This window comes from Guillardia theta (genome assembly GCF_000315625.1).
Source record: "Guillardia theta CCMP2712 unplaced genomic scaffold GUITHscaffold_57, whole genome shotgun sequence".
Classification (NCBI taxonomy): Eukaryota; class Cryptophyceae; order Pyrenomonadales; family Geminigeraceae; genus Guillardia; species Guillardia theta.
Window position 1 is genome coordinate 516,057 of NW_005434617.1, and position 11,975 is coordinate 528,031.

Genomic DNA, 11,975 nt, shown 5'->3' on the forward strand with positions numbered 1-11,975 from the left:
TAAGAATAAGCAAACGTTTGATTTTGATTGAAATCAACATCACCAGACACTGATGAAGTATCGAAGAACCAGTCAATTGACTGCCCGAACTTTGAACCTACAGGACCAAGAAATCCAAGCATTTTCTCAACCGAGCCGTCTTTGGGGCCCTTGTCTGTATCAGGTTCAGGGTTACCCATGGCCATTGTTCTCAAGCCACATGTTCTACGCAACTTCAAGTCGTTTGGATGACTTGAAGGTCTCGTCACAAAGTTGGAAGCCAAGAATGCAGAGGCGACATTTGACATGATCAAGCCCGTCACGCACAGGCGTGCTAGCTGGGTCGCGAGTCGGCTTGGGAACATGCTGAGGAGGCAAGCAAATATATATAGAGATAGGCTGCGTCTCGCTCAGGATCTCTTCAGTGCGAGTATGAGGATGTCTTCAGTGCGAGTATGAGGATGTCTTCAGTGCGAGTATGAGGATCTCTTCAGAGCGAGTGTCAGGATCTCTTCAGAGCGAGTCCAGTTCTCAGCTCGTCCAAGCTTCTTCGCTGCTCTACTTCCTCTCGGCTAACCTTCTGCTTCACTTTCTTACTTCACAGTTGCAGCATGTCCTTTAGGAGGTTGCTGGAGCAACTACCACCCCCGTTTGTCCACCATGATGTACCCCTACCTCCCTTTGCATATTCTCTTTCAGGCCGGAGATACATGCTGGTCACTACCCCCACCCCCTCTTACAGTTGCACCTAAACCCTACCTTGAAAACTCTTTTTCGAGCTCTGAGGCGAGCTGGTTGTTGGCCGAGCGATGGCGAGCCATGGGCAGAGCATGAATGGAGTGACAAGAATGAAGGCATGCTGTAGTTGACGCGTTGAAATGAGTCTGTCATAGACGATTCCAGCACAAGTTCTCCTACCCTCATGTTGTGAACACTTGTCGGTCATATGCCTCCTCGATCCTTTCAGTTTCCTTCTCAATGGCGACGGGGCGCATCTGTTTTGCTATGGATACTACATTTTTCGTGCGTTATGCTTGCAGCCTGGGACGATCAAGGTCACGTAGCAAGCTCCATGCACCTCAGGCCGCTCCAACTCAAGGCGGCGCTGGTCGGGCACAGCTCAGCATCGAGAGGCTGCCTGAGCCTCAGAGGAGGTTTGCTCGACACCTCGAGGCCAAGTGATGTCGTTATGTCGGAGACAACCGTCGCCACGGAGGGCTCAACCTTTGTAGACGTGTGCAATGACGTGTCCCTTTGTCGCGATGCCCTTCCCCTGGTGAAGGCAAGCGAGCATCTCTCTTCGGAGCCTGGTAACCAAACTGTCCCCCCAAACAGTGAAGTGCGTATCAGGATGGAGCCGACAACGTATAATCTTACTTGCGAAGGAGACTTGCCGATCATTCGGCGGATGCTTCTGTATGGCACCAAGAAGCCAGAGAAGAATGCATCAACACTGATAGGCTCTGCACAAATAGACGAGCAACACATCAGTGGTGGGGGACGATTTAAATTTCTGAATGGGAGCGCTGGCTCAATCCTTCAGGGGGTTTCGTTGCAGTACTCATTGCTTCATTGCGTCATCATCTCAAAATCAGGTTTCTATTATTGTTGACAAGACGTCTTCATCCCCGAACTGAGATCTTAATCAGTTGTATTGTTTCAATCTTGCGAAATACGAACATTCCAACAAAAGGCAGGCGACACACCAGTGAGCTGCTTGTGGCTGCAAGAAGGTAACAGTACACGACATGCTTTATTTCTTGCCATCTACTTTTTTTAATTTCATCTTGTTGTATTTTTTGCTTTTTCATGAACTCATCTTCACTAGGTCAAGGCATGCTATCAAGTTGTACGATTGGAGGATATGATGAGGAAAGACAAAGTGGGACAGGAATCGTAAGAAATTTTGTAATGTTTCAAAGGGGTGACAATTCGTTCAAGACGTTGTTTGGAAGCCAAAGTGAATGCATAGTAGAAGATTGCACTATAGAGTTCTGCTTTGGTTCATGTAAGGTCATTTTTCTCTGTTCTACATCTAGTCACTGTCAAGAAGGCATCGCTGTAATTCTCAATGGCACTGCAAAGATAAAGGTTCGTTGATTGGTTGAATTTCATCTCAGGAATTTACCATGTGCGATGATTTCAGAATAGTGCTATGCTGAATTCCTTTGCCGCATTCACAGCATCGGACTGCATCTTTCATGACTGTAAGCACATACTTCAAGCAGCACGTCTACCAAAGTAACTTTTGCTCTATTTCTCAGCCGACGACATTCGATTGATTCCTGCTACAATACATGCAGAAAATTGTCTGATTCAATGTTTGAACGGTGAATCGATAGACAACCTCGTTTTGCTCTGGATGACCTATGCATGCTTCTGGTTCCACTGAAAGTAAGTTTTGTCAGGAACATGGCAAGACAACGAAATTCCTTCAAATTATCAAGAAGTAAAATTTGCTCATATTGGGCATTTGTTCTGAGATCTCAATGCAGGTCAACGTTACGTTGAAAGATCCTGATATACTTCCCCCACCGTTGATTATGTCGCAATGGTGAGAAACTGCGAATAGAATCGATGCTCTGACTTGCTTTCCTTGCAGGCTGGCAACAAAACCAAGATACAAGTGGGACAAGGAACGAGGAACGTGGCTGTACAAAGGTTGAAATCGTTTGCTTTATCTGCTTTCCCTCAACTTCTTGACAGGAAGGAGCAAGGAGGGCATCCAAGCACGGAAGGCTTTCTTCGACTCGGTCCGACGGTGAGATGCATTGGCAGACCAGGATGACTTCGTGATGTTTGCGGCAGGCCGGAAGAAGTCGACTTGCATCAAGTCAACAAAGAGATCAGGAAGGTGGGTTGATGCTCGAGGTGTTGACAGCAAGTCTCCTGATGTCATTGGTTTCACCTTGCCGTCATCTTCCCTTCCTCTGCAGAAGTTGCCATGGGAAAGCAGCGACAGTGCTTCTGTACAGGAGGAGGAAGAAGAGTCCTCTTCCGAACAGGCGAGTTTAGTGAAGAAAGTGCAACGAAATGCTCACATAAATTCATGCAGATGAAGCTCGATTATCGTGGGTTTGATCAGCGATCGAGGCAAACAGGCAAGTGGAAGAGATTTGTGCGAGCATGTAATGGCAGGCAAGAAACAGTGAGATGGTGTAGGCAAGATGCAACACTCAAGTAGAGCAAGAGAGTGTTGATATGAGGAAGAAAAAAAGTTCACTCGAGTAAGAGAGTGAGATGAGGGAAATCAAGGAAGAAAACAACCAGAGGAAGACGAAACTGCTGCAAATTGCATGAATGAGTGATCAAGGCAGGAAATCAGGTCTATAGGTTGGAAAGGGTGTAGAGAGGGAGGAATGACGCGATTTCGTGACTTGAGCGTCTTGTGATATAATTTTCAAGGCATGGAGACGAAAGACATTACCTATCGCTACAGAGCTGCTCTGGGTCATCCTGGGAATCCTCCGGTTCCAAGGAACAGGTTTCTCACCACAAGCAACTGATGATCTGGCCTGACGTGATGCTGTCAGGCACTTCAAGGGAATCCGCAAAAACCCTGTGCTGAAGCGGAAGGGGAGGAGCATCCATTTGAAGTGAAGCGGGGCTCGAGTTTCACTTCCATGTCGTAGGATCAGGATTGAAAAGAATCGTTGGGTTTGCAGGGCTGTTGACCAGCATCTCCTTGAACCCTTCGATTCCGGGTACCTCGCTGAATTCAATCAAGAGTGAGGGAAGAATATCATACATTAAGCAAGGGATGATAATCATATCTTAACAAGTAGATGAAGATAATCACATCTTGACAAGTAGATAATCATGTCTTAACAAGTATCATACACGCCCCACTCACTAACTTCCACCAACTCCTCCCCTGCCTTCACCAGTCATTTTCTCCTTCCGGTAGTCGTCTCCTCCCCTCATCCTCGAGTTAACAATCTCTTTCTACTTTCCACACCCTCCCGCTTCTTCCTTCTTCTCCTAACTTCTTCTCCTATCATTCACCTTATCGCATAGCCGCCGACCACTCCGGCTTCACCCAGCAGCACGACATTGCTTGCAACAATCGCTTCTGCAATCATTTCGCCTCTTCGTCCGTTCCAACATGCAGCAACTTCCTAATGCGATCTTTGCTGTCTAAATCACAACTCTCTGAGGCGGACCCATTTCCGCATCAATGATCGGATCATCATCGCCGCCGGTGATCACCGACCAAGATGAGAGTCGAGTGGCACTCAGCCGACGGTACTACAGTGACACGTGCTTGTGGCTTCACTAGTATGAATTCCAACTTGCGATCAAACAGAGTATCTAAACTGAACAGTGAAAGTCATGTACTGTAGCTTGCTACTAGGCTGTCCGATCATAGCGGACTTTTATTTCCCACGGATTCCCACAGTCACGGTCCGTCACGGTCCGATCGGTCAAGCTGCCCGGCTCTGTTCAACCATTTTATTTTGAGGGCCTGCCAGCCGTTCGTATTTGTAGGCACCGCTGAAGGTGTCAGCTAAACTCGGTGCTGGCCCGTCGCGGCTGCCCTTGCCGGCCGCTCTTTATCGTCCTTGATAGAAATGGCTCCACTCTCGAGGAGCGCCTGATGGAGGCTGAGCTTGAGCAGGAAAACCTCCTTCCCTCATCGCCTGCTGCGCCATGGCATGCTGTGCGCGAGCCTGTTTGCGATCGGACTTCAGGGCGGTCGGTTCATCATGCGTCATTGATCATCGTCACCTGCTGAAGCAAAGCCTCTGCAGAGCTGGTAGGTCCGCCCTGAGGAGAAGGGCCGGGACGGTGGCTTCCAGGATCCTGCACGAAAGTCAGATCGTTGGACAAGTCAAGCAAGAGAAAACCAAGGAAGCACGGCTCAGCATCTCGGTGGCTGGGTCAAGACCAGGAGGAGCTCCTGCACCTCGTCTTCGCAAAGACCCAAGAGGCCCTGTTGAGTGAAGCATCTGCTGGAAGTCAGGAACCCCACAGCTACTTCATATCAGCACACGTCGTAGTAAGAGCTTGCTCCTCCGTACATTGCCTCCCACCCTCTGCAATACTGTCAGGCCAATCGCTCCGTGTGCCAGCTGCCATCACCCTGCTCTGCTCGTCATTCCTGCCCAGAGATCTCCCTCAACTGCTCCCGCAAGGCGCTCTACAGGTCCCTTTGCAACAAGTCGTCAGATGTCTTCGGTCTCGTCCTCTCTGGGTTTGCGCCCTACCTGGGCACCAGCTGGACGCATCTGCCCAGTCACATCGTCTCGTACCATCCCAGCTGAGTCTGACGCAGCATCGATCCTTGACTGAGCAGCGGCAGCAAGTATCTCTAGAAAGCACATCAGATTTTCTCCTGAATCCACGCCTCCACCACTGCCCCATCCCCCCTCCTTGCCCTCTTCGTCCAATCCTATGGTCAACCTGGTCGAGATTGATTGATCCACGGAGGAAATGCCGGCCTTCCACCCGGCGTGTTTGTCAATGCAGCAGCAGCAGCAGCAGCAGCAGGGTTCGAAAATCCCACCCCTAGATGCATGGAGAGTGAGGAGGTCTTCTTGGTTGCAGCACACAGCACCTGGCTGGCTCCTGCCCGGGCGAGGACCGAATCCAGGGATTCCCAGGCCCTCGAACTCATCATCGGATCCCCATCCTGGAGGTGAGAAATCTGGCTCTCCTGCTTTCCCGATCAGTGGTAGGACAAATCAAGTTTTTCCTACCAGGCATGGCAGCCGCTGAACACTGCTGATCTCCTGCCTCCCTCCTGGTTTCCTATGTTCATGTCAGAGGCAAGTTCACCGCACGAATGCTTCACCTGGGCTCCTGTCACGATGTCTGTTTTGCAGACGGGACAATGTCTGTCGCGCTTCAGCCAATCGTCGACACAATCCTTTAGCGGAAATTCAGATACAGTGACAAGCTGACAAACGCCAGACCTTGTGGAACATGTGCAGACAAGGAAGTCTCCTGCAGGCGTCGCCTTGCTCAAGCTCACAAAGACACACTGGGCAGCGAGCCTAATAGTGAGGAAATCAAGATCCACCCTCCTCATCACCGTGTGCTTACGAGAGTGGGGTCCCTCTGCAAATTTGCTCCTGCCTCGGATGTTGGGCTTGGAGGGTGGTACTCAAAAGTGAAGGAATTCTTTGACAAGCATGAGAGGAATACAACAACACATAAAGAAAACCTGCTCAATTGTGGTCACGGGGACTCCTCTGCTTACATTTCCAATTCTCTCCTGCAAAGCTAACAGGAAAAGTAAGAGATTCATGGAGCATTCTCAGGGAATTACCTGACAATTCTTCATAAGAAGGTTCCTCCGATCCTATTGCTGCTCCAAGCATGCCCTTCGCTACCTTTAGATTTATGTAGCGAACCTGTGGAAAAGCACCTGAACATGCGGCGGCATTCGCCCCAGTCCTGCTCCTCCGTATTCGAGAGATTGTTCTCGCAACGCCTGGCGTCATACTCAGTATACACGAAATTCAAGACAAAAGTTGTCAACCTCTTCACGGAGTGTCATTGGCATATCTGATCGCATATCGAAAGGCTGAAAGCCAGGGCCTGGCAATCGAAAAGAGCATGAGGAATTTCAAGATGTCAAATGTCAAAACATTACACCACCTGATGAGAAATCATCCATGAGCCTCTGGAAATGTCTTGTCAATACGAGAACAGATCGACTGGTAGTACATCACCTGAACGGGCCCCTGAGCATGGGACGGTCGCATCTGCCCGGTGATCTCATCTTGCACCATCGACGATCCAGATGTTGTCTCTTGAGTCTGCCGCGTCTCCGGAGATCCCTGGGTCGCTTCACCTTGTCCGGAGGAGGGTTGGCCTTGCTGGTTCTGACGTCTCCTCAATTCTTCCACCTTTTCCAATTTTCAAATTCGCTTTGTAAATCATGTCTCACTCACCTGTTGTCTATGAATTCTCTCTTCATCATCCGATCTGATTCAAATCAGAAAAAATTCACTTTTGGTCAATCCCAACCTCCTAGCATTCCGAGGATCCCAGTTGCTCGGCATTCCATCGCCATCATCGTCTACATTTCCAAAGGGATTCCGATTTCTCGGCGGACCTGTGCAAGTGAGAATTTGAACATTTACTTTTCAAAATGAAACCTTGTCCTGCTCCCATAAAGGCAGGTGGAAAGTCACCAGCCTGGAATACTGTCAAAACGATACAAAGATAATTCAAGTTCTTCACCATGTTGCCTCCAATGGCAGGAAATCCTGCTGAGGATGGAACTGCAACAAGGCATCAGAGCCAGCAACTTGTTTCTAACAAGATCACTTGGATCAAAGGAGGATGGGCCTGGAAATCCATGGAATCCTCCATGTTGTTCTCCCATTGCCTCGTACAACAGTTCCAGCTAATTTGCAGCATGTAAGGAAATCGTGTTAATGAGGACGAGGAGACCTCACCTGGGAAGGTGTGAGAGCCTGGCGAACGGCATCCGGAACCATCGGTCTGTTCATGCCTGATGGAAGAGTAGAAGTGTGATAAAACGGAAGCGTTCAAGAGCATATTCAACCAGCTGGCCTGGCTGAAGATGATTGACGTTGACCATCCGATGTCGTATTGGTGCGTGGTGCGCTTCTTTGGCTGTCATTGGTTGGAGCACTTGTTGGAGGTACAGTGGACTGAAGCAGCGGTTGAGCTAAACGTGAGTGAAAAAACCACAGACCGTATCAACGTTGCTCAAGTCTGCAGGAGCTTGTGGGGATAGACCTTCGGGGTGTCTGATGACCGTCTGCGTTCAAACACGTCAGCCTCGAATTACGATGGAGGAACATGATTCCTCTGCCGTCGAGCTGGCGTCTACCTCACTTTCAGCAGGTGCAGCAGGTGCTGATTCAATGCGTAAACGTCTACAGAATTCCAAGGGAAAGCTCTGGTTTGGCGTACCTGGTTCACGGCGATTGCCTTGCTGCTGATATCGTTCTCGCATCATCGCCTGATATTCTTTGAACTGCAATTCCTGGGATAACAACCACTTGCTCAACACCGGATGAGCAAACTCAACTCAAGCCAACGTACCTGGTCGCTTGCAGCCCCGCTCGGAGCCGCATCGGGCGTGATCTCACTTGTGTCCGTTGGTGGATCGGAGGTTTGTGAAACAGCTTGAGCTGAAAAATGTTCAATGAATAGGCATGTGTAAAATGGAACGCTAACCTGCCCATCTTTTACGTGCTTCTTCTCTTAACTTTTCGTCCATTGCTTGAAACTGAAGTTGCTCGATGCAATAGTTTGGATCCGAATGAAGTAGTTTGTTGGTTGCAAGTTCTGCACGAGAATTGTTTGATCAATCAAAATATCTTCAAATGATGACACTAGCTAAATTCCTATCGTTCTCTAGCATTTATCGCATTAGAAATCTTTTCAATTTGTTTTAGCTCATCGTTCAGTGCCTATGTGAAAATTGCATTTGGAACCAAGTTTGACTCTCCTTGGTTGCATGTTTTGCAGGTGTGTGTATCCTATTCGAAATTTTGGGGACTTGTAGAGAGGTGGGTTGCGAGTTATGGTTGGTCTTAGCAGATCTTTTGGATGTGAGGGAGATGAGATGCGCATGCATTCGTCTGTGTTCACTTGGCTCAGTCTGGTCTCTTCTTGTTGCTTTGCAGACCTCTGCTTTCTCAAGGATCTGTCAATTCCGGTACTATTATTCTTGGGCGTCGTCCCATGTGGCCAAATTGCTGACCATACCTAATAAAATGACCTGGTAAAATTGAAATTTACTCAAAAATATTATTTCAAAATTCAGAAACGCTCTCATTTTGTTATCCCTGCCGGAAAGTTTAATTGCGAACAGCCTGTCTCAAGACTAGCTTTCTGGCTGGGTGTCGTCGTTATTTCTTTTTGCTCTTTCAAACCTGCCTCAGAGTGTCACGGCATTGCGACTAGAGGGAAAGAACATCACAATGATGCCAGTGGGGACATGGTGGCACAGGGCGGGATTTTTCGCAGTTTTATGCAGGTAAGATATTTTCAGTGCCATGCATGTGAAAATAGATACATGATAGTGATGTTTGTCAGAAACGACCCTGTTCTTGGCATTAATGTTTGGGACAATTGGGATCGTGAATATTTTGGTGCTGTTTTAAGTGACATCTTCTATGACAGCTTTAGCCTATGCGAAGACCTGCTTATTCCAGAGCGGCCATTGGATCGTCAAGAAATTCGTTTGGGAGAGAAGAAGATTTACAGATTGGAGCAATTGAGAAGCTTGTCATCATACGAAGTTAAAATTTCGTATCCAGCTACGGTGAGCCATAGCTTCTTGTTTGGATTTTGTGTTTACTTGATCGATCTTAAAAGTGATTTTCAATCCTGACTTTTCTCCTTCAAGTTTCCGGTGTCGTTCTACATTGAGCTGGTGGACGACGAACGATCACAAGTTCGCACGGGGAGGAGGTTGCTAAACACAGAAAAGCTTGAGTTTTCAACACCAGAAAATGTCGAAGAATTTTCTCAGCATTCAAGGATTGCAATTGAGGTTGACTGGCACGGGATCACGTGGAAGCAGAATGTAACGCTAGGCCAAATCGTTTACAATATCCATCTTGGAAGAGTTTTCAATGGGGTCCCAATTGAGAGCTTTCCTCACATTGCAGCTGTTCTTGCATTGGTTTGTTTCTTTGTGTTGGCTACCCTTCGTAATGAGCTAACATGGCCGTTTTCTTTCTTGATATCGAATGCCCGAGATGAAAATTTCAAAAGGCAAGATTGATGGCAGTCCCGAGAGTTTCGCAAACTTGAATTATCAGTTCATTGTTCGTTTGCCCCTCTGTTGATCCTCTCTTATCTTGGAACCAAGTTTTCAATATCCACTATTTCTTCCGAGCTTTCTTCATGAATTTTGCAGTTGAGTTTTGAAGGGCATTTTTCTACAAGAATGTCAGATTCCGCTAAATCAGCAATTGAAAAAGATGCAACTTACGGCAATCGCCCTGAGCCGGACAATTTGCTTCAATGTAGTCTACTACAGCAATAGGAGTTGCTGCTTCCTTCAACAAATTACAAGGAAGAGGAAAATTCCCGAGTAACTGAAAGAGTATCATTTTTTGGTCATAACTTCTGATAAACAGGATATTCAGGACCTGCGAAATCTCTTTGATGAAAGAGCTAACAATGCTTTCGGACGGGATATCCCGGCGTGTTTCAAAGTATCTGTGGAGATCTTCATCCCTCGATGGAGGATGCGAGATTGCACAGACCTAAGCAAATTGAGGTATCAGCTGACATTCTCACGGCAGATTGAATCACTTTTTGAGACACATGCAAGACCATGCGTAGAAGCCTCTCCTTGTGTTTTGAGTTGCATGTTTCAGATGTTTCGCAATGGTCAATGGCGGCAAATAGTTGCTGCAATTCAAATAGAAATCAAACAAGCAAGATCGTCATTGATAATGAATGGACCGGACCTTCTTCGCTTCTTCGCTTATGGTCTCAGGCAAAGCAGACGTTATTACTTCCTTTAGCCTCCCCTTCCTTGAGAGTTCCACCACGTCCTCGCGTCCTCCCAGCAACTTTCCTGCCACGAAAAGCATTGGTAGAGATGGACAATCAAATTCCTGAGACCAGAAAAGGTTCGTAAACAAGGTGGAAAAAACTTGGAGACAAAAGAAAATAAACGAACAAAACAACACCTTCTTGAATGCATTGATTAAGCTGATTAAAGCATGTCAATCATGAAAATGAATAACATGAACACACCTTTCGTTGTTCCTTACATTCAGAAATTCGCACGCAATGCTCAGAGACTACGAATTCAACAATTCAAATTGATTGATCGAAGAGAGTTCCATTCACCTTGAGGGCCTTCATGATTTCAGTGCTAAAAGCATTGTCCGAGGTCTCTTTTTGGTCGTTCAAAACCAATACAATCAGCTCCTTCTCAACAAAGCTCCGTGCAAAAGTCCTCTGAATGTGATCATCGTCCCTCGATTCCCTGAAGATTCTTCATCCAAAACAGTCTGGTTTTAAGTTTTCTTACAGTGATAGCTGCTGAATACTGTTGGACCTTATTCCTAACAAATCAACGTCATTGATGCTCACAAGTAGATTACCATTCTGACCAGACTGTGCTTTAGATTGAGCCTCAGAGATTAATCCATCTACAAATTGCGCTTGAGCTACATACCCGCAGCTAGTTGCTATATTCTTGCTCTACATCATATTTCAGCTTCATCAGCACGTTGTTTGAATCAAATGTCACAGAGTGAAATATGGAGATCGCGTCGTCAAATCTTTGCAGGGACATAAGAGCAAATCCTTTGCCCAGTAGTATCTCTCCTTCCCTCTGGCTGTTAGTATACCAGAGGTCATATTTCAACCTTTTCTTGACAAAGCTCACATGTCACGCTGTTCCCTGGTGATTTGCAAAGCCTTGTTGTAACAGTCAATTGCAAAGTTCGTTTCTCCATTCTGCCAACTAATGATAATCAGTTGTCAAATTAATCTTAGGAAATGCAAATACGCGGTCTCTGCTTGGTTCAGTATGGACTGAAGATCTTCTGGATGACTTTATAGAACAGAGTAAGCTTCTTTAATATGAACATTCTCATCTTTCTTACCTATCATCTGACATTCTCGTCAAAAATCCTTCAGACCTTACGTTATGGCCAAAACATTTCCGCCCCCTTCACTGGATTTTATGGCCGCCTATAAACCTCTAAACCCTAAACCTTCGGACGCATACCCAAGTTTAGGGTTTAGGGTTTAGAGGAAGGTGAAATGAGATGGACAAGGGCCAAGCAAGAAGGAAAGATCGCAGCGGCCGGCCGGGCTCTCGGGCCCCAATCCGGACCGAGGTCCGGACTCCGGAAGGAGTCGAGAGGAACGCGAGTCCCAGGGGGCTTCGGCCTGGTGTTTAGTGTTTAGGGTTTAGGGTTTAGTAATGAGGGTTTATGGTTTAAGGTTTGTGGTTTAGAGCTAAGGGTTTAGGGTTTAGGGTTTAGGGTTTAGGGTTTAGGGTTTAGGGTTTAGGGTTAGGGTTAGGTTAGATC

General features: G+C 47.1%; 5 protein-coding genes across 5 annotated transcripts; 2 read left to right on the forward strand and 3 right to left on the reverse strand.

The window, feature by feature from the left end:
- Positions 1 to 42: 42 nt before the first annotated feature.
- Positions 43 to 611, reverse strand: GUITHDRAFT_153768 (hypothetical protein; the record flags this gene model as incomplete). The annotated part of the gene is made up of 1 exon (XM_005828754.1): positions 43 to 611. A coding segment is annotated over exon 1 (247 nt), but the record flags the coding sequence as incomplete, so codon positions are not given.
- Positions 612 to 1,051: 440 nt separating this feature from the next.
- Positions 1,052 to 3,579, forward strand: GUITHDRAFT_141806 (hypothetical protein; the record flags this gene model as incomplete). Its single annotated transcript, XM_005828755.1, has 11 exons — positions 1,052 to 1,574; positions 1,808 to 1,875; positions 1,921 to 1,987; positions 2,033 to 2,070; positions 2,475 to 2,533; positions 2,582 to 2,640; positions 2,686 to 2,740; positions 2,788 to 2,833; positions 3,035 to 3,107; positions 3,385 to 3,463; positions 3,513 to 3,579. 11 exons carry the CDS (start codon positions 1,052 to 1,054, stop codon positions 3,577 to 3,579), a joined length of 1,134 nt encoding a protein of 377 aa, XP_005828812.1.
- Positions 3,580 to 4,418: 839 nt separating this feature from the next.
- Positions 4,419 to 6,415, reverse strand: GUITHDRAFT_153770 (hypothetical protein). Its single transcript, XM_005828756.1, has 14 exons — positions 6,350 to 6,415; positions 6,251 to 6,305; positions 6,146 to 6,204; positions 6,025 to 6,102; positions 5,895 to 5,975; positions 5,774 to 5,848; positions 5,679 to 5,730; positions 5,537 to 5,635; positions 5,383 to 5,487; positions 5,187 to 5,290; positions 5,062 to 5,129; positions 4,973 to 5,015; positions 4,827 to 4,928; positions 4,419 to 4,782 (listed from the first exon to the last, which is right to left on the reverse strand). The coding sequence occupies exons 2-14, from the start codon at positions 6,300 to 6,302 to the stop codon at positions 4,684 to 4,686; spliced, it is 1,017 nt and encodes a 338-aa protein (XP_005828813.1). The 5' UTR covers positions 6,303 to 6,305; positions 6,350 to 6,415; the 3' UTR covers positions 4,419 to 4,683.
- Positions 6,416 to 8,857: 2,442 nt separating this feature from the next.
- Positions 8,858 to 10,398, forward strand: GUITHDRAFT_153771 (hypothetical protein). Its single transcript, XM_005828757.1, has 4 exons — positions 8,858 to 8,944; positions 9,004 to 9,232; positions 9,317 to 10,009; positions 10,056 to 10,398. The coding sequence occupies exons 1-3, from the start codon at positions 8,889 to 8,891 to the stop codon at positions 9,695 to 9,697; spliced, it is 666 nt and encodes a 221-aa protein (XP_005828814.1). The 5' UTR covers positions 8,858 to 8,888; the 3' UTR covers positions 9,698 to 10,009; positions 10,056 to 10,398.
- Positions 10,399 to 10,416: 18 nt separating this feature from the next.
- On the reverse strand, positions 10,417 to 11,230 carry GUITHDRAFT_112252 (hypothetical protein; the record flags this gene model as incomplete). The annotated part of the gene is made up of 7 exons (XM_005828758.1): positions 10,417 to 10,501; positions 10,549 to 10,638; positions 10,684 to 10,730; positions 10,780 to 10,918; positions 10,964 to 10,997; positions 11,037 to 11,136; positions 11,186 to 11,230. The coding sequence occupies 7 exons, from the start codon at positions 11,228 to 11,230 to the stop codon at positions 10,417 to 10,419; spliced, it is 540 nt and encodes a 179-aa protein (XP_005828815.1).
- Between the last annotated feature and the right edge of the window lie 745 nt (positions 11,231 to 11,975).